The sequence below is a fragment of the Tachypleus tridentatus genome, chromosome 2, assembly GCF_004210375.1.
Source record: "Tachypleus tridentatus isolate NWPU-2018 chromosome 2, ASM421037v1, whole genome shotgun sequence".
NCBI lineage: Eukaryota > Metazoa > Arthropoda > Merostomata > Xiphosura > Limulidae > Tachypleus > Tachypleus tridentatus.
In genome coordinates this window covers 50,013,300-50,035,548 of record NC_134826.1, presented here as the reverse complement: position 1 = coordinate 50,035,548, position 22,249 = coordinate 50,013,300, and the positions used below count along the sequence as shown (strand labels likewise).

Sequence of the window (22,249 nt, the reverse complement as noted above, 5' to 3'; positions counted from 1 at the left end):
GCTGTGATGAGGCTTGACAGTGTCGCCACTGGATATAACAAATATAGTGTGGGTGATATACTGTTTTAATTATCACACATCACTTCTTAGGATTAAGAAAAATTCAGGATTTGGGCTAAACACAAATCATGTTTATAAAAGTTTTAATTTTGTCTTTCGTTTATATTCTTCTCCGCCAGTTCGATGAATACACAGAACCTTCTGTTCACACTGCATCAGTCAGTTTATACTAATTATTTCATCTTTATCTAGTCACATAACAAAATTATTTAAGGTTTAACAAACGCTTTTCATTGACAAGCTATTCAATAGAAGTTAACTTCGCGACATTTTCAGGGAACAGTAAGCAATACAAAAAGCATACAGTAAATGTTTTGCTTACTTGACGCGGTTAGCTCTACTAAAACTTTCCTTTCACATGATTGCCTAAGCCTACATACAATCGTTGGCAGTGACAAGCCGAGAGTTCAGAAAATATACTACGTAAAAGTGTAATACGAAACGTATGTACTCATACCGAAGATTAAATCCCATACTACGACAAACTAAGCACCGCTAGAGCAATGATGGGATATAATGCCCAAAGGAAATTTATGTCTTAACGACTGAGTACGTGAGTACGTGTGTTTCAGTCAAGAGTCATATATCTGTGTCAGATTTCTTCAGCTGTCAAATGATAGATTAAAAGGAAGGCTGCAGTCAGCTCCATTCATCGCTAACCCTTGGACTATCCTAATCAAATAGTGTGATTTGACCGTTACACCTATAACGCACCTATGGTGCCAAAGTACGGTAATATTGAGGCACGGGTGATGGAATTTCAACTCCACGATATGGCACATTAACCACCGAGAGGCGACAATATGAAAGTTTAAGTTTTATGAAAATCTATAGCGAGCTTTCCTCACACAACTAAAGACATTCCATTATGATTGCGATTTTAAAACATCGTCGGAGAATTAAAAAAAAACACACACACAAGAAAGGTCTAGAAATAAAAACTCGAAATTATTTTTTGGCTTTCTAATAACCAGTAATCTTAAACACAACTTTAATTATAATTTATAAGCGTTTCATGAAGAAAACACGAGCGAAAACACGGAAAACATGCCCATTTTAATCTCAATCAATGAAAACGCGATGAACAAATTCTTTGAGATTTCTGAACGTTACACTCATGAATGTACACACGTTTCAGAAGCGGAAAAACAAACGTAAAAATGGTACAAATAACTCTTTCTGCATACTAAAAGCCACGACGCTTCAAAATCTTGTATACTAAATGGTTAATGCATCTTTGAACAGGAATAACAAAGTACAGCTTTCTTTTAAAGCTGGAATTCAAACCACGTGGCTGACCTGTTCACCACTTTCATTACAATTGAAAACGGAACAAACCAAACAAATTCAAATATTAAATGTTTGCTGCCCGTCAAGGGTAAAGATTAAAGGGTTATACGAAGCAAACAAAATAAGAAGATACATAAGTATGACAGAAATATCGTATTACTTCTATAAACACCAACCTTATACCGAGAAATAAGAGCTGTACCATAGCGTACTGTCAACCACAGTAACATTATGTGTGAGTAGATGTTGTTTCTAATGTGCCAGTTTTACAACAAGAGGTAGTAACAGAGCGTACTGTCAACCACAGTAACATTATGCGTAAGTAGATGTTGTTTCTAATGTGCCAGTTTTACACCAAGAGGTAGTAACAGAGCGTACTGTCAACCACAGTAACATTATGCGTAAGTAGATGTTGTTTCTAATGTGCCAGTTTTACAACAAGAGGTAGTAACAGAGCTGACTGTCAACCACAGTAACATTATGTGTAAGTAGATGTTGTTTCTAATGTGCCAGTTTTATAATAAGAGGCAATCACAGAGCGTACTGTCAACCAGAGTAACATTATGTGTAAGTAGATGTTGTTTCTAATGTGCCAGTTTTACAACAAGAGGTAGTAACAGAGGTGACTGTCAACCACGGTAACATGTCATATACTTCGTAGACCAACTTTAGTGTTAATTTACTTATGATTGAACCAAATGCCTTTACACAGTATTTTTGAACACTTTTTTTTCATCTCTTCTGGGTTGGGTGTGGTCAAGTGTTTTGCTTGTCTGGAGTATGAATTCAATTATTCGTGATTCGCAAAAGCCGTTCCGCACTTTGGAGACCGTGTGGCGATTTAAGTGTCAAAAGGTCAAATACGAATGCCTTATCATATAAGAACAACCTACGTTTCAAAGCTATTTAATAGCTTGTCTATTACTTCAAATTTAACGACGACTAAGTGTGCGTCGCCCTTACCTATACCGCTTTGCGTGAAATTCTGAAACAAGTTTTTACGTTTCGAGTTTAAAATAGACGTAAATGATTCAACGAACATGTCACTTATAACGTGCATACGAAACAACAACACGCTGTCACGAGCAAGCGCAAGACCGTCAAATGAGGTAGTAAAACTGAATAAAATCTGCATGAACACACAGACACATATTATATATTTATGTGCATGTGTGTATTATTAATACAAATTCAAGAATCAAAGTCTTAACCCACAGAAAAAAATAAGAATAAATCCCAACAAATAACACCAGGACACAAGTTATATGATGGAAAAAATATACAACTTATCCTGGTTTTGGAGGCACTAGAAGAAGTAGGACCCACATAGCGGTGGGGAGGTACACTACCAAACGTAACCTCCCTTTTAATATTTTATCGGTTTTACATATATGTGTGTAGGTATGTATGTATATGAAGGCTGAGTGTGTTATATTACAACAGTTTTGAAGCCTCGCTATGTCGCTACAACCGGTAATGCTCTCGTCTGAAGAGTGCATTTTAAAGATAACTTTGTTGAGTAGTTTCCATTGAAAAAGGCTCAATCGTAAGATAATTTTATTTTAAAACTACATCTTTCCTTTATACATAATTTCCATAATCCGTGTAGTGTATTAAGATGAAGGTTTTAAAACACTTGTTGTACAATAATACATGGGACATTTGCCCAGTGAATTGGCTATATGGGCATGTCTTCGTATAAAATAACATGGATACCCGTTTCATTCTTCAGCTGCTTGAGATATGCGATGATTGAACGTATATATTCTGGAAGCAGCTTCTGTACGTGTGACTTGTATCGCTTTTCCAGAAGGAAAACCTTCTTCGTTATGTTGCAATGATAAAACACGTAGAAAGTTTTTACCTTTGATCTTATGTTTGTGGATTCTCGCCTGTTATAAAACGCCGCATTTTGCTCACCACGCTTGTGGAACGACTTATTGCAGGTCTCTTTATGAATGGTTCTGATACCCCAAGTTAATGCACATTCCTTTGTTTTCCAGTGCCATTAAGAACAAGAGGTATTACAAATCTGAACACATATCACATTTTTAAGATATGAGGGTATGAATATTTCGTTATTAGAAAGTGCTGTTACTTAGCCTTCCCAAAAATTTAGTTTTCAAACACATTATACTGTTTACAATATATCACACAACGTCAAAATATAGCACTAAGGCCTTTCAACCGCAACTTTATATGGGTTGTAATTGTCGCGAGACTTAATAATTTGCATATTCTGAAGTGTTTTACTATAGCGTACCTACAATTCTGTGTGAGAATGCACAATAAAATATTCAGTTGGTTAATTCTGTATCTGAGGAATGGCAAATACACACAAACAAGCAACGTATTGACCTCTCGTGACTGAATGTTTCATGGTACAGTAGTATATGTAATTAACATTTTAAATTATTCTCGAATATGTCGGTCCCCTTTTACTCTAAATTTTACAAAAACTTTAATCACATGGCAGTTTAAACTTTTCAAATTACTCCATATCTTAATTTATACTAAAAATAATAAAAAGGAAATTGTTTTATGTGCATTGTTTAAAATAACCATTTAAACCACACAAACCTATGGGTTACCTCATTTCCGTTTAGCCCGTAATTTTTAATCTTCTGTTTTATAAACTATATATGTTTTTTTGCATGGTGCAGTTATCAGAAATAAAATGTGTTCTTATGAAAAACATTGGAAAAAGAAAAGTCTTAGATAATTTTAATCCCCTTGTTTCTATTTATATATTACATTAGAATAAATTAATTGCGATAAAGCAGTATATTTTTTCAAAGCTTCGATAAATCTAAATCCACTGTGGTAAAAGAATACAGTTTCGTTTATTTGTTTGTTTTGAATTTTCGTGCAAAGCTGCATGAGGGCTATCTACACTAGCCGTCCCTAATTTAGCAGTGTAGGAATATAGGAAAGTCAGCTAGTCATCAACACTCATCGCCAACTCTTGGGCTACTCTTTTACCAATGAATAGTGGGATTGACCGTTACGTTATAACGCCCTCACGTTCGAAAGGGCGAGATGTTTTGGTGTGTCGAGAATTCGAGCCCGTGACCCTCAGATTACGAGTCGAGCACCCTAACCACCTAACCATGCTGGGGCCAAGAAGAAGACAGCCAAGACAACACGTGCTTATGTAGGTTACTGTAACTTAGAGGTAAAGTGAGAGTGTCATTACTCCTAACTTAAATACTTTATATTTACAGTAATATAACATCTTACCGTGACTTTTACCATTAACCGAGGTGTAAGATAATGAATACGCCAAAAGCAGTACATCCTTATCACTAGGTGAAGCTGGATTTTTCCAGGTCAAAGTGACAGAGTGCTTGTCTATATCTTTAAAACCAACATACTGGGGAGCTGAAAAGAAACGAAACAAAAACTAAATTAGTAAGAATTATTTTTTCAACGTCTAGTAACATTAAGTTATCAAAGGCACCCAAGCTAAGAAGCATAAGTTCATCAGGGGTGTCTTCATTCAGAATCATGAACGTCTACCATTAGCGACGTAAGAGTTTACTGAAACAGTCTATAAACACTAACATAAGGCTTTACTAAAACAGTCTAAATCCCAGTAATATAACTTTGTCAAGGGTGTCTAAACGAAGAAACATAGCATTACCTACGCCTCTACATTAAGTAACATTAGTTATAGACAGCGACTGTACTAGCTAACAGAAGTTTGGAAGACTCATGATATCAGTACTGTCATTATTCATATTAGGCCCATGATATCAGTACTGTCATTATTCATATTAGACCCATGATATCAGTACTGTCATTATTCATATTAGACCCATGATATCAGTACTGTCATTATTCATATTAGACCCATGATATCAGTACTGTCATTAGTCATATTAGGCCCATGATATCAGTACTGTCATTAGTCATATTAGAACCATGATATCAGTACTGTCATTAGTCATACTAGACCCATGATATCAGTACTGTCATTAGTCATATTAGGCCCATGATATCAGTACTGTCATTAGGCATATTAGACCCATGATATCAGTAACTAGTCTTGTTAGTCCAATGATATCAATATTGTCAATAGTCTTGTAAGACATATGATATCAATATTGTAATTTGTCAAGACAGAACGTAAAATATTTTTTGGAATAGTCTTACTAGCCTTTTAGCTTTAAAGAACATACTTATAATTTTATATAGGTAAGTATTTCACATCTAACTCGAACAACCAACAAACAGGATTAAATGGGAAACAAGTTAGTTGGAGAAATGGGGGAAGAACCATTCCTAGAACTACATATACAGCTATGTTGTAAATTTCTGTTGGACATTGTTAAGATAGATGTAAATATCTTGAAAATTGACCAGTCACGTTTTCACTGCAAATGCCTCTAAACTAGAGTGTCAGGACCTTTTGAGGTGCAGTTCGAAGTCCTAAGCTTGGTTTGTTATGACTTTGCCTTATGAAGACAGACACTCCTGAACTGGCGTCAGGACCTTCTGAGGAGCAGTTTGAAGTTCTAAGCTTGGTTTGTTACGACAGTCTTAAGAATATAATACATTTTACATTTAACAGTTAACGAGTTTTAATTTTTCTGTTTGTAAACCACGTGCCAAGAGTTTATTGATTTCAGATATCTATTTTGTTTTTTGAGTACGTGTATTTAAGAACCTTAGAGTTACTGCTTGTGCACTCCAATCCAATCTACGAAGCAATCATTGTCGAAACACTAAACTGTAAACTATTGTCTTTACACGCAAAAAAAGCTTAGCAAAATTGTTCTCTAAAACAAAAACAAACATATAGATTTATTTGTTGTTAAGCGCAAAGTTACAAAATGGTAAATTCCCAGTGGTATAGCGGTATGTCTGCGAACTTGCAACACTAGAAACCAGATTTCGTTACCCGTGGTGGGCAGAGCAAAGATAGCCCACTGTGTACCTTTGTTCCTAATCCCAAACAAACAGGATAGTAACTGTGTTGTTCCTACGACAATACTCGAATGTTAGCGTTATAAGTTTTCAGATTTGCAACTCAGCCACTAGGAAGCTTGATTTATTAATATAATAACTATTGCGATTAACTATTTTGCCTGGCGTAAAGTTTTAGCTGTTTTGGGAAGTGCTATTATTAGGGTTTAAGCATAACAAATGATGTAATATGTGCAAACAGATTCCAAAGACGTTATCAAAAGACGCAAATAATTTCGTATATCAAAAAACAGTTTTAATAGTGTACATAAATATATACATTACACGAAGTATCAAATTTATTATCAGAAGGAAGAAAAAATTTCTCCGTATTCTTTATATTTCATAGTGAATTTATTTCTGTTTCGTTTTTGTTTCGCTGCGACATCGAACATTAACGTACACTTATTATAGTCTAATCTGATCTTGTCTATTTCTTTACTTTTTTCCTTCGATCATGTTTGTTTTTAACCTTATCCTTCACTAATGCTAGTGGATCTTATTTGTTCGAAAACTTTCTTCACTATTCGTATTTTGTGCTGAATGGATTATCTTGTTGATTAAAGTTCAAAGCGTTAAAACAGCGTTAAAATAAGCGATTTTGTTACATAAAGATATAAATAAAAACATATTTCGAAGCACGAACAAGTGTCATTTCCAAAAAAAAAAAAATCAACACTTTAATGTAGGCAACTTAAAATCGCCTATGTCCTCTCGAACAATCTGTTTATCCTTTTATGCCCCCCTCCTTCCCAGTGACACAACAGCATGCCTGCAGTTACTGGTGGGCAGAGCACAGATAACACTTTGTGTAGTAGTGTGTATTATAACAAAAGAAACAAACAGAAAACTATTTTTTATGTATTTATAATTTACCAATTTTTCTTTCTTTTTTAACGAAAATGAATGTTCTAAAAACCACTCGCACTACATTTAAGCTACAATAGAAAGATTCCAGTATTATTAAAGAGACACACTGCAAGGCCAGGGATAAAGTAGGGAAAAGTAAATTGCCCAAGCGCGTAGTAGTTGTATTCAGCAATGAAACACGAAAAGTAGTCCCCATTTTTTACTAATAGTTACCGCCATGCGCAGTAAAAGATGATTTTCAATGAAGACATGCATCAAAAATAAATCTTTCTGTATTAGTATAAGTAATAACATTTTATTAAACTTATCTCACTGCTTATCAAATTCCTATAAGCGCAAAAAGAAACAGGACAAACCTGAAGAAACATGGACATCGATTAAAGAGAAAGTTTTTTTTCACGATTACTCTCTCAAAGTGACGTCATTGACATTGAAAAATAATTCGAATCTCGAAAATTCTCGCTCTCGATGTTTTTGTTGTTTCAGGGAACGTTTGCCAATTTCGAAGTGTAATTTATGTTTCTTCCTAATACAAGTAACTCCACGTGGCGTGTTTTTAGTAAAGTTTGTTTTGTTTGCTTTTTAAATTTCGCACGAAGCTACACGAGGGCTATCTGCGCTAGCCGTCCCTAATTTTGCAGTGTAAGACTAGAGGGAGGCAGCTAGTCATCACCACCCACCACCAACTCTTGGGCTACTGTTTTACCAACGAATAGTGGGATTGACCGTCACATTATAACGCCCCACGGCTGAAAAGGCGAGCATGTTTGGTGCGACAAGGATTCGAACCCGCGACCCTCAGATTACGAGTTGAACGCCTTAACCCACTTGGCTATGCTGCGCCGTGCTTTTAGCAAGAAAAACAAGAATCCAACAACACGTTAAAGTGGTCATTTTCAAGAAACAAACTGTGTAGTAAATATAATATATATATTATATAAATATTTTGTTTCAAGAAATCTGAAAAGTATTCACCATGCAGAAAATAAAATAACTGCAGAAAGCTGATAAGTTATCCCTAAACAGAAGGAAAGTAAAATAACTGCAGAAAGCTGATAAGTTATCCCTAAACGGAAGAAAAGTAAAACAACTGCAGAAAGCTGAGAAGTTATCGCTGAGCAGAAGATAAAACAGCTACTAAAAGCTGATACGTTATTGCTAAGTAAAAGGTAAAACAACTACTAAAAGCTAATAAATTATCAATAATCAGAAGGTAAAACAACTACTAAAAGCTGAGAAGTTGTCGCTAAGTAAAAGGTAGAACAACAACTAAAAGCTGATAAGTTATCTCTAAACAGAAGGAAGGTAAAACAACTGCAGAAATTTGAGAAGTTATCGCTAACAAACCGATGAGATGGGGTGGACTTCGGATGTAAATCTGTATATACCACTCTCGGGAGGGATATATTTTTTTCTGTGCGTTGAACAGATGCGTCAGGTAGCGTTTCTAAATTGAAAAGTAAATTGATCTTTATCATGTAACAAACAAACGAACCGAAAATACATTTGAAACAAAAGTAAACAAAAACAGAGACCAAAATCACACATTTTTAGTCCTGTATTATCAGTATTTTGAAATAATATCTAGCTGTGTCCGTTCACAGTGTAGACAAGTCTGAACACTCATCCATCAGAGTGAGACTAATGCATTTAGCATCTTTCTATAACGCATTTTGATTGGTTTACTGGCTAGATCCAGGTGAAATTGATCCAGGAAATGAACCAGATTGTATCATTTTACTTCATTGAATAAAAGAACTTCGTGGGGATCATACCCCCAGCACTCTCTTAAAAAGTGACCATCTTCAGCTTTCACAGTATGCACTTTACCTAAAGCAAAAAGTTTACAAAAATCTCACTCAATTAGGTTCAAAGAAGTGGCAGCCCTGGAAAATGAATGTAACTACAATTGTTATACGTAATCTAATGATTCTTTAAGAATAAAATAAATATCTCTGTACGGTTCACAAACACCCTGACATAAAACTTATTAATTTTATAATACAATTGTGGAATGCATGGTTACTAGAAACACTACACATATTTGGGTCAAGTACTGAGAAATCATCATGCTCATACAAATACACTATGTAATAAAATTTTTACTTTTTCTTGTTCCTGGGCAGAAAGTGTTATTTCCCAATTGCTTATGCTTAAAGTAAATGGAAAAGATCTATTTTACTCTTCAAACTTTGCTATTGTGACCTGGGTAATGAAAATTTCAAATTTACCCATTTTCCAGAATATTCCAGGTAGATTCAGTGCTGAGTAGCTGATAGAAAATTTTCTCGAACTTAAAAGGATTTCCAAGAACTTTCTAGAATGTTTTAAACGCCTCAAAGCTGTGCTGTTTCATAACGAGAATAAGTATCCGTCTCTTCCCTTGGCTCATTCGGTGCACCTCAAAGAGGAATACAACAGGGTCAAGACCTTTCTAGAAACCTTGAAGTATGATAAGTATGGCTGGGAGGTTATCAGAGACTTCAAAATGGTGACATTCCTGATGGATCTCCAAGAAGGCTTTACCAAGTTTCCCTGTTATCTTTGCCTTTGGGAAAGCGCTCTACAACAGGAATCACTGGCCACAACGGACTGAGTTCTCTGTGGGGAGGCACAATGTCAAGTGTGAGTCACCAGTGTACCTCCAGAAGGTGTTGTTCCCACCATTGCACATAAAATTGGGTCTATAAAACAATTTGTCACAGCTCTTAAAAAGGAGTCTGCAGCCTTCAAGTACCTTCGAAATTTCTTCCCTAAGCTATCTGAGGCAAGGGCCAAAGCAAATGTCTTCATTGAACCACAAATAAAGAAGATCCTGGAGTGCACAGAACTCCCGATGAAGCTCAGTAGGAAGGGGAAAAAAATGCTTGGGGCAGCTTTCTCGCAGTGGTTCGGGGTTTCTTGGGCAATCACAAGGCCGAAATTATGTGGAACTGGTAGAGGCTCTGGTGAAGAACTACGGCAAGATGGGCTGCAGGATGTCCCTGAAAGTCCACATCCTTGACGCTCATCTTGATAAATTCAAGAAGAACATGAGATCATACTCAGAGGAGCAAGGCGAGCGCTTCCACCAAGATATATTGGACATTGAATGCCGCTACCAAGGAGCGTATAACGAAAACATGATGGGAGACTATATTTGGGGTCTGATACGTGAAAGTGATTTACATTACAGTCGCAAGTCTCGAAAAACTACTCACTTCTAAACATTTTTCTATAACTTTAGTATAAGTACATGTAAATCTTGATTCATATGTTGTTTTATTCAGACCTTATGTAAATTAAAATGTGCAAATTTGCCCGTTTTTACATAGAAAATAGGTTAATTTCTAAATTTCATTATCCAGGTCACAAAAACAAAGTTTGAAGGGAATAATGGTCATTTTCTGTACTTTTACAACATAAGCAATTAAGAAATAACACATACTATTCAGGAACAAAATTTGTGTTACATAATAATATTAGTTTGAAAATAATTATAAAACCTTTTTGAGCATCAATTAATGAAAATGTTCTCATAATGAGAGAACTCATTTTATTAAAGAAGTAAAAAGAGAATATTTTGCTAGGAATATTTTTAACAGCGGAATGATATTTCTCCCAGATTTAACTTTTACTTTTGAAGGGATTTCTTTCCTTTTTTATTTTTTGTATATAATATAAATATCTCAAGGTATTAAAATATTTTAATATTTAGCTATATTACCCACAATTGCATGTAAGTATATAAGGTGTAATGAAGAATATTTAATTACCTACAAATCGGGCTTTTGTTTTTGAAGTTCGCGCAAAGTTACACAAGGGTTATCTGCGCTAGCCGTCCCTAGTTCAGCAGTGTAAGACTAGAGGGAAGGCAGCTACTCATCACCACCCACCGTCAACTCTTGGGCTATTCTTTTACCAATGAATAGTGGGATTGACCGTCACATTATAATGTCCCCACGGCTGAAAGTGTGAGCAGGTTTGTTGAGACGGGGATTCGAACCCACGACCCTCGGATTACGAGTTGAGTACCTTAACCACCTGGCCATGCCACTTTTGCTTAAGAACGCTGCTCAGTAAGATAATATTTATATCACTGTCGGAAAAATCACGTGATTACAATGTTTGTGGTTTATTTGTATCCATATCTACGATACTGATTAATGAATTATATTCTAAATGTATTTTCTCTTTTATATTCATTTGTATTTGTCCTGATGGGTAGGGTGCTAGACTCGAAATTCACGAGTCATGGAATCAAACACCTTCACCAGAAGTTCTCGCCTTTCACCCGAGATAGGGAGACCAATAATTTAACTTCCAGTACTTTCACTCCCCACGTAAAAAAAGGACATTAAAAATGAACACATAAAAGAAATCAACATTAAAAATGGCATTTATTACAGTTTATTGAATATGGTTTGGTTTAAATTTCGCGCAAAGCTACTCGAGGGCTATCTGTGCTAGCCGTCTCTAATTTAGCAGCTTAAGACGAAAGGGAAGCCAGCTAGTCACCACCACCCACCGCCAACTCTTGGGCTACTCTTTTTCAACAAATAGTGGGATTCACCGCCACATTATAACGCCCCCAACGCTGAAAGTGCGAACATGTTTGGTGTGACGGGGGATTCGAACCCGCGACCCTCAGATTGCGAGTTGAGTGCTTTAACCACCTGGCCATGACAGGCCTTTATTGAATATGATGCATGTTAGCAGCTATTGCTCGTAAAAGGTAGATATTGTTATTTGGATTACATTAGATATTGTTATTTGGATTACATCTAGCAAGAATAACTTGCAGCCGTTTATTGATACCTTTATATTTCTTTTTTGTAGTAATAGTAGTTATTTAAATTTATGATAAGATTTAATTTAAATAATATAAAAATAAAAATTTAATTAGTTTTAAAATCTAGTTAAGAAAGTATTAGGTTGAGGAATAATTCGTGAGCGTTTTTAAATAATTTTTAAATAATTTCATTCAAGCATTACACCCAAAACATTTATTATGATACTTTATTTCATGTTTTACCTAGGTATATAGTATGCATTGTTTTAAACGAAATTGCAAGAAATTAAATGCGAAAAGCAGATGGTGTCGAAAATGCTCGATTTTGTCCACTTGACATTCCATTTAATGAGCTGAAAATGAAAGCAAAAACTAAAGACATATGAAAATCAAACACACCATCTATTAGAGCAAAAAATTATCTACCAAATGACATGAAATATTTTGCGAAAGCGTTTCATTTATGAATACATTTTGTTAACTTGAAAAAACGCTCACGAATTATTCCTCAACCCAATATTTTAACTTAAAATTTTTAAACTTCCGAAATAGATGGCACTATCAAAAATGTGGAAGTGTTGTCACCTAAAAATCGTAGTTTAGGGTTATCGCGTTCCAATCTTTGAAATTTAATATAAATTCTATACAAAGGAGAATGTTTGGCACAACTGAAAACAAATTCAGTTGATCTGGATGACAATAACGACAACGGTATTAACAGACGGCTGTAAAATCTTGATAGATATAATCCAGATAATAAAATTGGTTTTTGCGAACAATAGTTCATAATCTGCTCACTTTTTGTAATCGTTAATAAATGTCAGTTTTAATGTTGATTTTTTACGTATGTGCCATTTTTAGTTTTTATTTTCTTAATATATGTCAATTTTTAATTTACTTTTTTTTATTTTGACATGAACAGTCAAATTACCTAGAACCTTGAATCAGGGACAATGTAGAGGACTCTACTATAAAGCTACTTATTCAGTTACTATAGACAAGGATTAATATTAATCCGCTAATCTGGCAGCATACATATACCAAAAGTAGTGTACCGCTAAGATTACACACTCACCTCCAGTTTCAGTAAAATCTAAGTACCATACCAGATCCCAGCGTTTTAATTACCAGGAGGCGAAGAATCTGTTTGATAATTGTGAATGTAACGTCACATTTAAAACACTTGACTAGCAACCTATGGGTCACGGGCTCGAATCTTCACTTAACATACTCGCCCTTCGAGCTGTGAGGGTGTTACCAAATAGTAGTAAGTAGTAGCCAGGTGGGTTAAGGCGTTCGACTCGTAATCCGATGGTCGCGGGTTCAAATCCTTGTCGCACCAAACATGCTCGCAGTTTTATCCTTGTGGGCGTTGTAAAGTTACGGTGAATCACACTATTCTTGGTAAAGGAGTCGCCCAAGAATTGTCGGTGGGTGATGATAACTAGCTACTTTCACTCTTGTCTTACACTGCTAAATTATGAACGGCTAGCAAAGATAGCCCTCGTGCAGCTTTGCGAAAATACAATAACACTGGGATTGGGGTGATTCAGGTACTATATAAAACTCTACACTACTAGCTTAGGATGTGATTTGCTTTCTTATATTGAACTTAGTAGAAAGCTACTCGAGAGCTATCTGCGCTACCCGCTCTAAATTTAGCATTGATAGACCAGGTGAAAGGCAGCTAGTCAACACAATTCACTGTCAACGCTTGGGCTGCTTTTTTACCAACGAAAAGTTGGGTTGAATGTCATATTATAGCACCACAATGGATGAAAGGTTCTGTTTGATGACAAGGATTCGAACCCGCGACCCATAAATTAGAAGTCAAGTGCGTTAAGCACCAAGCTAAGATAATCCCTAAACTTTTTTATTGTGCTACTGTAGCTCTGTATGTGATTTTGCATTTTACAATGAGATTAACAGATGCTACATTCTGAAATTAACCAAAATTTTACAACAAATGCTACATTCTGAAATTAACCAAGATTTTACAACAGATGTTACATTCTGAAATTAACCAAGATTTTACAACAGATGCTACATTCTGAAATTAACCAAAATTTTACAACAAATGCTACATTCTGAAATTAACCAAGATTTTATAACAGACACTACATTCTGAAATTAACCAAGATTTTCCAACATATGTTACATTCTGAAAATAACCAAGATTTTATAACAGATGCTACATTCTGAAATTAACCAAAATTTTACAACAAATGCTACATTCTGAAATTAACAAAGATTTTACAACAGATGTTACATTCTGAAATTAACCAAGATTTTACAACAGATGCTACATTCTGAAATTAACCAAACTTTTACAACAAATGCTACATTCTGAAATTAACCAAGATTTTACAACAGATGTTACATTCTGAAATTAACCAAGATTTTACAACAAATGCTACATTCTGAAATTAACCAAAATTTTACAACAAATGCTACATTCTGAAATTAACCAAGATTTTACAACAAATGCTACATTCTGAAATTAACCAAAATTTTACAACAAATGCTACATTCTGAAATTAACCAAGATTTTATAACAGATGTTACATTCTGAAATTAACAAAGATTTTACAACAGATGCTACATTCTGAAATTAACCAAGATTTTACAACAGATGTTACATTCTGAAATTAACCAAGATTTTACAACAGATGTTACATTCTGAAATTAACCAAGATTTTACAACAGATGCTACATTCTGAAATTAACCAAGATTTTACAACAGATGTTACATTCTGAAATTAACCAAGATTTTACAACAGATGCTACATTCTGGGATTAACTAATTTATGTTTCTGAATATTTACATTTGTTATTGAATAACTGTTTCTATTAATTAAATACATTAATAAATTATTATCTCACTAGATATAAAGTAGAATTAAATGCTTTCTGCACGTGCTTTTTTTTAGATCAAAGCCGCAGGAATCGAACCTACCTCTCTTTCACCGGAGATTCTGGAATATGTAGCAGCGCATTAGGAATATATATATATATATACTGGCCAGTCTGACAAGAAGATACATAATCATCGCTACTCACTTCAACTGTGATATCACACAAACATTAATTTCTCAACCATCAGTTGTATACGAGTTTACAGTTTGAATATTTTTTTTGTATTTAATTCGGTATAACGTACATGCCTCCTTACTTTCTCCATGTTTGTCAAAAGACGTAATGGATTGTGCGTGTGTGAATGGTCAGACGCCACAGATAAAAGTAACGTTGCTAATAACGTAGCACAGAAAAAAAAGACACTGAAATTATAGGACAGACACTAATTTCATCATCGTGTTAATGACAGCATTTATAATAATTAGACATGCTCTAATGGATAAGATAAGAAATTATGGTCTCGTTTATCACTTTATGGAATAAACAGAGGAGCAAGATAATAAAATCTATTTTAAGGTTAAGAACCCTTATGACCTGAAAAACAAAAATCTAAAAAAACAGTTAAAATGTAGGAATACAATAGTGTACACTGTCCAGTTTATTTCACAACGAACAGGAAGACACATAACTTTAGTTTTAAGCAAGAACATGACGTAACAGCTTTCAAAATTTGATTTCGTAGTTAACATATTTGTACTGTGAATCTCAGATTTCACGTACTCTTACCGCAAAAAAAAAACACCTCACTTTAGGTTGGCGGTGCGCTATAAGAGTGTCTGTCTAATTCCACCACTCGGTCAGAGCGAAGCAACTTATGAATTTGGGGAGTGTGCTATTGGCTAGCTCTATAGATCATCAGATAACCTTTGCTAAAATTATATAACAAAAAAAAAGGAATTTGATGTGGCCAGTGAGGCTATTTTTGTTTGCTTGTTTAATTGGAATAATTATGTCTTTGACATTAGGGCTAGCACTCATGAAGTAAGCGAGCGAGTTTTGATAATTTTATGCATAATTAAATAAATGTCAATAAATCATAAATAGGAGCTTTATGTTACTTGATCTCTTATGAATATATTCATGAAACGAAAAAAAAAATATTTATTGAAGAAATAGTTCGCCCAACTACTACTAGTTGAAATACATAAAATCCTATAATGACTCAGTGGTCAACTTGAAGGCTTATAACTCTAAGACATGAGGTCTAATTTGTGTTTTGAGTTCAACAACAAAGAAAGGAGAAGGAAATATTGAAACACAACACGGCTGTCGGAGTCGAGCTTTAGTAATTATCACAGCGAGACTCAATAACACGTGTATATCATTTTATCAGAACCATACAACCCTAAACGCTATGAATGGATACTGACAACAAGAACGTGAGTTTTTAAAAATATATTATTTACAGTAGTCCAAAATTCTACTGTATCATTAGTTAAAATATTGGCACTAGTTCCGAAATTCGCAAACATTCTAACTGGTTCATATCGTAGTTGGTTCATTTGGGAGAAGCTACTTTTAAGATTTTTTTTAAAGGTTATTTCACTGTTTGAAAATTGTGGTAAAATGTCTCACAGGTTGAGTCTGACAGAAGTGTTACTTCTAAGTTGGTCCATTGTGAAGCAATTGCTTTCCAGATGGCCAATTATGGAAGAGCTACTTCCAAGATAATCCACAGTGGAGAAGTGGACTAAAAAGTTTTGGTAGGTTTTAAATTTCGCGCAAAGTTACACAAGAGCTATCTGCGCTAGCCATTCCTAATTTAGCAGTGTAGGGAAGACAGATAGTCATCACCACCCACTACCAACTCTTGGGCTACTCTTTTAACGACGAATAGTGGGATTGACCGTCACATTATAACGACCCCCAGCTGAAAGGGCGAACATGTTTAGTGTGATGGGGATTCGAGCCCTCGATCCTCGGATTACGAGTCGAATGCCGTAACCATCTGGCCATGCCAGAAAGAAGAGCATTGCCGTAGACTAATGTAGGTCTACATTTTCCTGTGTGAACATTTGATATCAGTCATCTTTCATACTTGGAGCAGACAGAGAAAAGAAGGTGAGTTTGACAAAAGATGTAGTCTATGTAGACTTCTACGCTATCAACGTTAAACTGTAAGGCTTAATGCTATTTTGTAGGTTTTACTATTCTAGAGCAAAATTAAAAGTTCATGGATTGGAGGTTTAATCTGGATTGATGTTTTCGTTGTCGATCTTTTCAGTACTGGTTGGTTAATATTGCTGCCCCTCACCTTTTCAAAGCCAACTTGTGTCAGCTAAACATTTTACTTATTCAGACACGGACAAGTTATTTTAATATCCACATTACCAAAAATGTTATACATAGTACGTGATGGCGTCTGACCGTCTAAGGGAATAAAATACATCTCATGTTTTTCTCGGGATACTGAATCTCTCTTTGCGTGTATTTTCATACTGACAGGATACAAAATTTGGATACCAGGCTTAGTAGGCTTGTACTCACGTAGAAAAACTATTCCATTAATATATATAAACATGAACCATAACTCCATAGTACTACATTTGTGTTGTAACTATATGGCTTGGTAAAACTATATTTCACTATATTTCTGCTTGTTGATATATACTTACCACATAAAATTATTTATGTAAGAGGTACAGAGTCACCTAAAAACAATATTTACAAAAACAGTTAAACGTTAAATTAATTTTCTTTATTTGTATGCCCCCAAAACAATTAAAAGGTGATTATAAAAATAATTTTGTATGAAAATTTATAAAAATAATTAGAAAATAATTCTTTATATGATGAAAGTTTAGTAAGAAGTTATATTAATACATTTATTTTTGAATAAATGAATCTAGGCATTTCAGACTTCAAGCAGCAACATAATATAATGGAGTTTGTAAGAAAAAAAAACACCCAAAAACTGAAACTTCAAAACAAGATCCAATTGAACATCTAGCACCAGCAACTTCAAGAAGCGATGAAACTTCCGCTTCTAATACTGCGCAAACTAGAAATGATGAAGATCCAGCAACTGTTCTTCCGGATTGCTGGAGTTGAAGAAAAAAATATGATGGTTTGGTTGTTTGGAGGATGAAAATTGGTTGTGATCACTGCGCCAAATTTGATTCCATAAACATGAAGGTAATTCATGTATCGATGAAATGGAGAAGCTGCAGTGTTGAAGCATCAGGAAGGAATAAAACCGTCCAGCAAGCATCTCTCAGAAAAAATAAATGAATAAACATTTTTCATCGAAGGCAAACAATATATGTGCAATGCAACTGAAAGATCTTGCAGGTGATGCAATTACCAAATGCCTAGATAAAATAAACCAAAAATATATTAGCTCCACATGTAAAGTTTTTAATACAATCTACAGTGTAGCAAAATGAAGCAGGCCATTTTCTGACTTTGAAGATGAGATAAAAATGGGACATGGGAGTGGAACTCCATTCTCGGAAAACTGCTGTCGGAATAGTTCATCATATTGCAAATGAAATATTTACTGAAACAATTGAACAAAATTTAAATCTTGTGTCATCACTGATGAAGCTTCAACCATATCTAGTGAACCAGTGATTGAAGATAAAGGTTGAAGATTGTGATCTGTCGTCATTAATTTTTTTTATTTGGTTGAGTTGAAAGGATAGGATGCTGAAACTATATACACACACATCTCTATTAAAAAGTTTGCATGATACAGGATTTGATAGTGGATATTTGAAAAATAATTTGGTCTCATTCTGCTCAGATGGTGCAAGTGTAATGCTTGGCTTCAAGACAGGTGTGTGCACTAAACTTAAAAATTATTTTCCTGACATCATAATTTTTCATTGCTTAAATCACCGATTGCAACTTGTTTTAGATGATTTTATCACTGATGTGAAACAAGTAACTCACTTCAAAGTGTTCACAGATAAAATCTAAACGAACTTCCACCGATCACACAAGAACCAAATGCAGCTTTTCGATATTTCGGAATAAATTGGACGAGAAATTCTAAAGATTGGTAGAGTTTTGGGACCAATAAGGGCTGCTTGCAACCTAAGATCAACACTTGCTGTATGGCGTGCCTGTCCAGCATTATACAAATATTTTTCTACTGAGAAAAACTTATTCAGGAATGGCTAGCTGTCTTTGCAACAACTTCTTCCTAGAGGATTTAGCAATAGTGATTTATATACTACAAGAAATGTCTTTACTTTCTAATGCCCTTCAAGCCAGAAATTTAAATTTAGCAAGAGCTGAAAAACTAATAAAAATGGTCATTAAGGCACTTAAAATGCTCAAAGAAAGTAGGGGAACCTTTGAAAAGGAAATTGGTGAAACCATTGCTTCTGACGCCTTTAGGAATATTGAGTTTGTTGAAAACCAAAGATATGTAGGCCTTCCTAGTCAAAAACTATTGGAAGCAGTAATAAAAAATATGAAAGCCAGATTGATGGATTGTGATAACTTAAAATAAAAAATAATGTACAAGCGAATGGCAATAAAATTCATGAACTGGTAAATATACCTGAACCAAATTCTTGGAATATTGATGAAGTTGTTATCCCTTGGAAAGCCGCTGAAGAAACATTGTATGAATTCAGTAAGCTCTTTCATCACGAAATCAGCATTAATGATTTCCGTAGCTACGTGGAAAATGTCCTACCAAGTCGCCACAATCATGAGATTCCAAGAACTGTAATAATATCACAAATACTGTTGGTCTTAGTTCCGCAGAAGCAGAAAGATGGTTTTCAATAATTAATGTCATATATTCAGATAAAAGAAGCCGCCTTACAGTTGAAAATGTGGCAAACCTGATGACAATTAATTTGATTGGCCTCCCATTGGATTCATGAGATCCCACTTCTTCTGTTCAAACGTGGCTAAGAAAAAAACCACACAGGTGATGACAACAGAGTTAAACATGGAAGGAATAAATATTTTAATAATAATCAAGTGGCGATTTGGAAATATTTAAATAAATAAATTATTTCAGTAAGATATTTTTGTTATTATTTTCATTGCAAAAAATTGGGGTATGTAAAGCGAGATAGAACCGCTTATCAAAATTTTTGAATCCCCCACTGGTCGTAACAGGCAAAATAAACAAGAAACTGCTCAGTGCGATATAGTAGGAAGACCAGAACCGATATAAACACAAGTCGTCAAGTTGAGACCTATAATATTAGTAAAATATGAGACATAATTCATCTAATCAAGTTGAGTCCCATAATTTTGGTAAATTATGAGACTCGCAATTCATCTAATCAAGTTGAAGCCTATAATACTAGTAAATTATGAGACTCACGATTCATCTCATTTTTTCTAGATCTTTATATAAAAATCATTTTCAGTCTGAAGCTGTAAAATTTATGAAATCACGTGCGAATCTAACACATGTTATGTTTTACCAGTTATTACTTTCATTTTTCATTCACAGTCAGGTTTTGACAGTAGTTATAAACCCTGGTATAAAAACCGAACATTCAAAGAAAAATTGTACACATACCTTTATCTGTAGATAAGTGTCGTTTATTTATAGAGTTTTCGAACGGCTGTTTTGAATCTAAAGCTATTTCCTCATCACGGTGAACATCTTTGAAGTACGTTTTGCCCACAAGGCAAAAGAATAGTACTGAAATGTTATTGTACAGGGTGATCTAACGAGAAAGCCCTACTGATGTCTTATGAAGAATGTAACACACTAACAACTAAAACTTACATCACTGAAGTTGAACACTTAGCTTATACAATATTAGTTAGAACACCTGGCTTTTAACAGTGTCACTTAGAACACTTGGCTTATACAATATCAGTCAGAACACTTGGATTTTAACAGTGTCACTTAGAATACTTGGCTTGCAACAATAACAGTTACATGTTTTGTTTTTTTGAATTTCGTGCAAAGCTATACGAGGGCTATCTGCGCTAGCCATTCCTAAATTAGCAGTGTAAGACTAGAGGAAAGGCAGTTAGTCTGTTTGTTTTTTTAATTTCGCGCAAAGCTACTCGAGGGCTATCTGCGCTAGCTAGAGGGAAGGCAGCTAGTCATCACTACCCACCGCCAACTCTTGGGCTACTCTTTTACCAACGAATAGTGGGATTTATCGTCACATTTTAACGCTCCACAGCTAAAAGAGCGAGCATGTTTGATGTAACGGGTATTCGAACGCGCGACCCTCAGATTTCGAGTCAAGCGCCTTAACCACCTGGCCATGCCGGGCCTCCTAGGCAGGTCAACAGTACGGTTTACAAATTGACAACTCTAAAATGCTTGGCTTGATTCCCCACTTTGGACAAAGCGCATAAAATTCATATAATTATGAATCTGATCAATTCTTGGTTGAAATTTCATATTTATATTCTTTGTTTGTTTGTTTTCTTAAATATTGACTATAGTTTCGATATTTTCCGCTCGTTATACGATCGGTTTTTATTCCTTAAAGGTTAACAATGTCCTGTACGAACAGTTATTTCGCTTTCGAAACTGCATAATCAATAATGTCTACTTGTCACAAACAACCATAAGGTTATATATATATAGTTATTACTAGGAAAACCGAAAATTCAAATAAAATCGTAACTGCTTGTTGCATGGTCAATGATATACTAATTACGTTGAATCTGATTCCATGCAGAAGCTATTGAAACATTGTATATCTAGTTTTTGGCCCCCAGAGATTTAGCGATAAGTCTGAAAGCTTATAATGTTTAAAAAACGGGTTTATATGCCCGTGGTGGGCACAGCACAGATAACCCATTGTGCAGCTTTTGATGAATTTTGTTCATTTGTTTATTCGAGGTTTGTTCTGGTGAAATGTTACACATTCTTAGTCCGAATAAAACTGATACCATTTGCTAAATCATTAAAACCTCGAGGATACAATATTAGAAATTACAGAATATCAAAGCTTTTTAACCCTTTGCTAAAGGCGTCATGCCTCTCCAAAGGTACACATTTCGGTGGGTCACAGACCCATCGTCGTCAGCAAGGAGATATTTTGACTAACTGACAAGTTGGCGTACCCAGTGCTACAGTTTACTTAAGAAAACGAACGATCGTTACGAAAATCTGTCTCCGTCAAAGAAGAAATAGTAAACTTCGACAAAATGCCATAAATTAACTTTGTACAAGCCTAACAAATGCATAACGGAAGGCATGTTCTCAAATAACAAAAACAACAACACGTAACAGATGATTTCCTGATGAACGTATGATAAACACGAAGAAAATACATTTTGGCGGGTTGTCTTGACAAGCACATTAATTTAGTTCTTATTACGAAAGAAGTCTTCTTTTGTGAGTAAGTGATGACAGAGATTTCGATCAGTCGTTGTCACCTCAGCCTGTGACATTCTTAAGATTAAAAGCACGCTGTGGTAATAATC

At 34.9% G+C, this 22,249-nt stretch overlaps 1 protein-coding gene across 3 annotated transcripts in view; it reads right to left on the bottom strand.

The window, feature by feature from the left end:
- The window catches only part of LOC143243535 (uncharacterized), an 84,288-nt gene that overhangs the window by 13,880 nt on the left and 48,159 nt on the right, over positions 1-22,249 (bottom strand). For 2 of the 3 annotated variants that reach the window (XM_076487281.1, XM_076487280.1), the window contains exon 2: positions 4,591-4,731. The exons of the other annotated variant lie outside the window; for it this stretch is intronic. In XM_076487281.1, the coding sequence (XP_076343396.1) occupies positions 4,591-4,731 (141 nt within the window). The remainder of the gene's footprint in view (positions 1-4,590; positions 4,732-22,249) is intronic. 3 annotated transcript variants of the gene reach the window in all.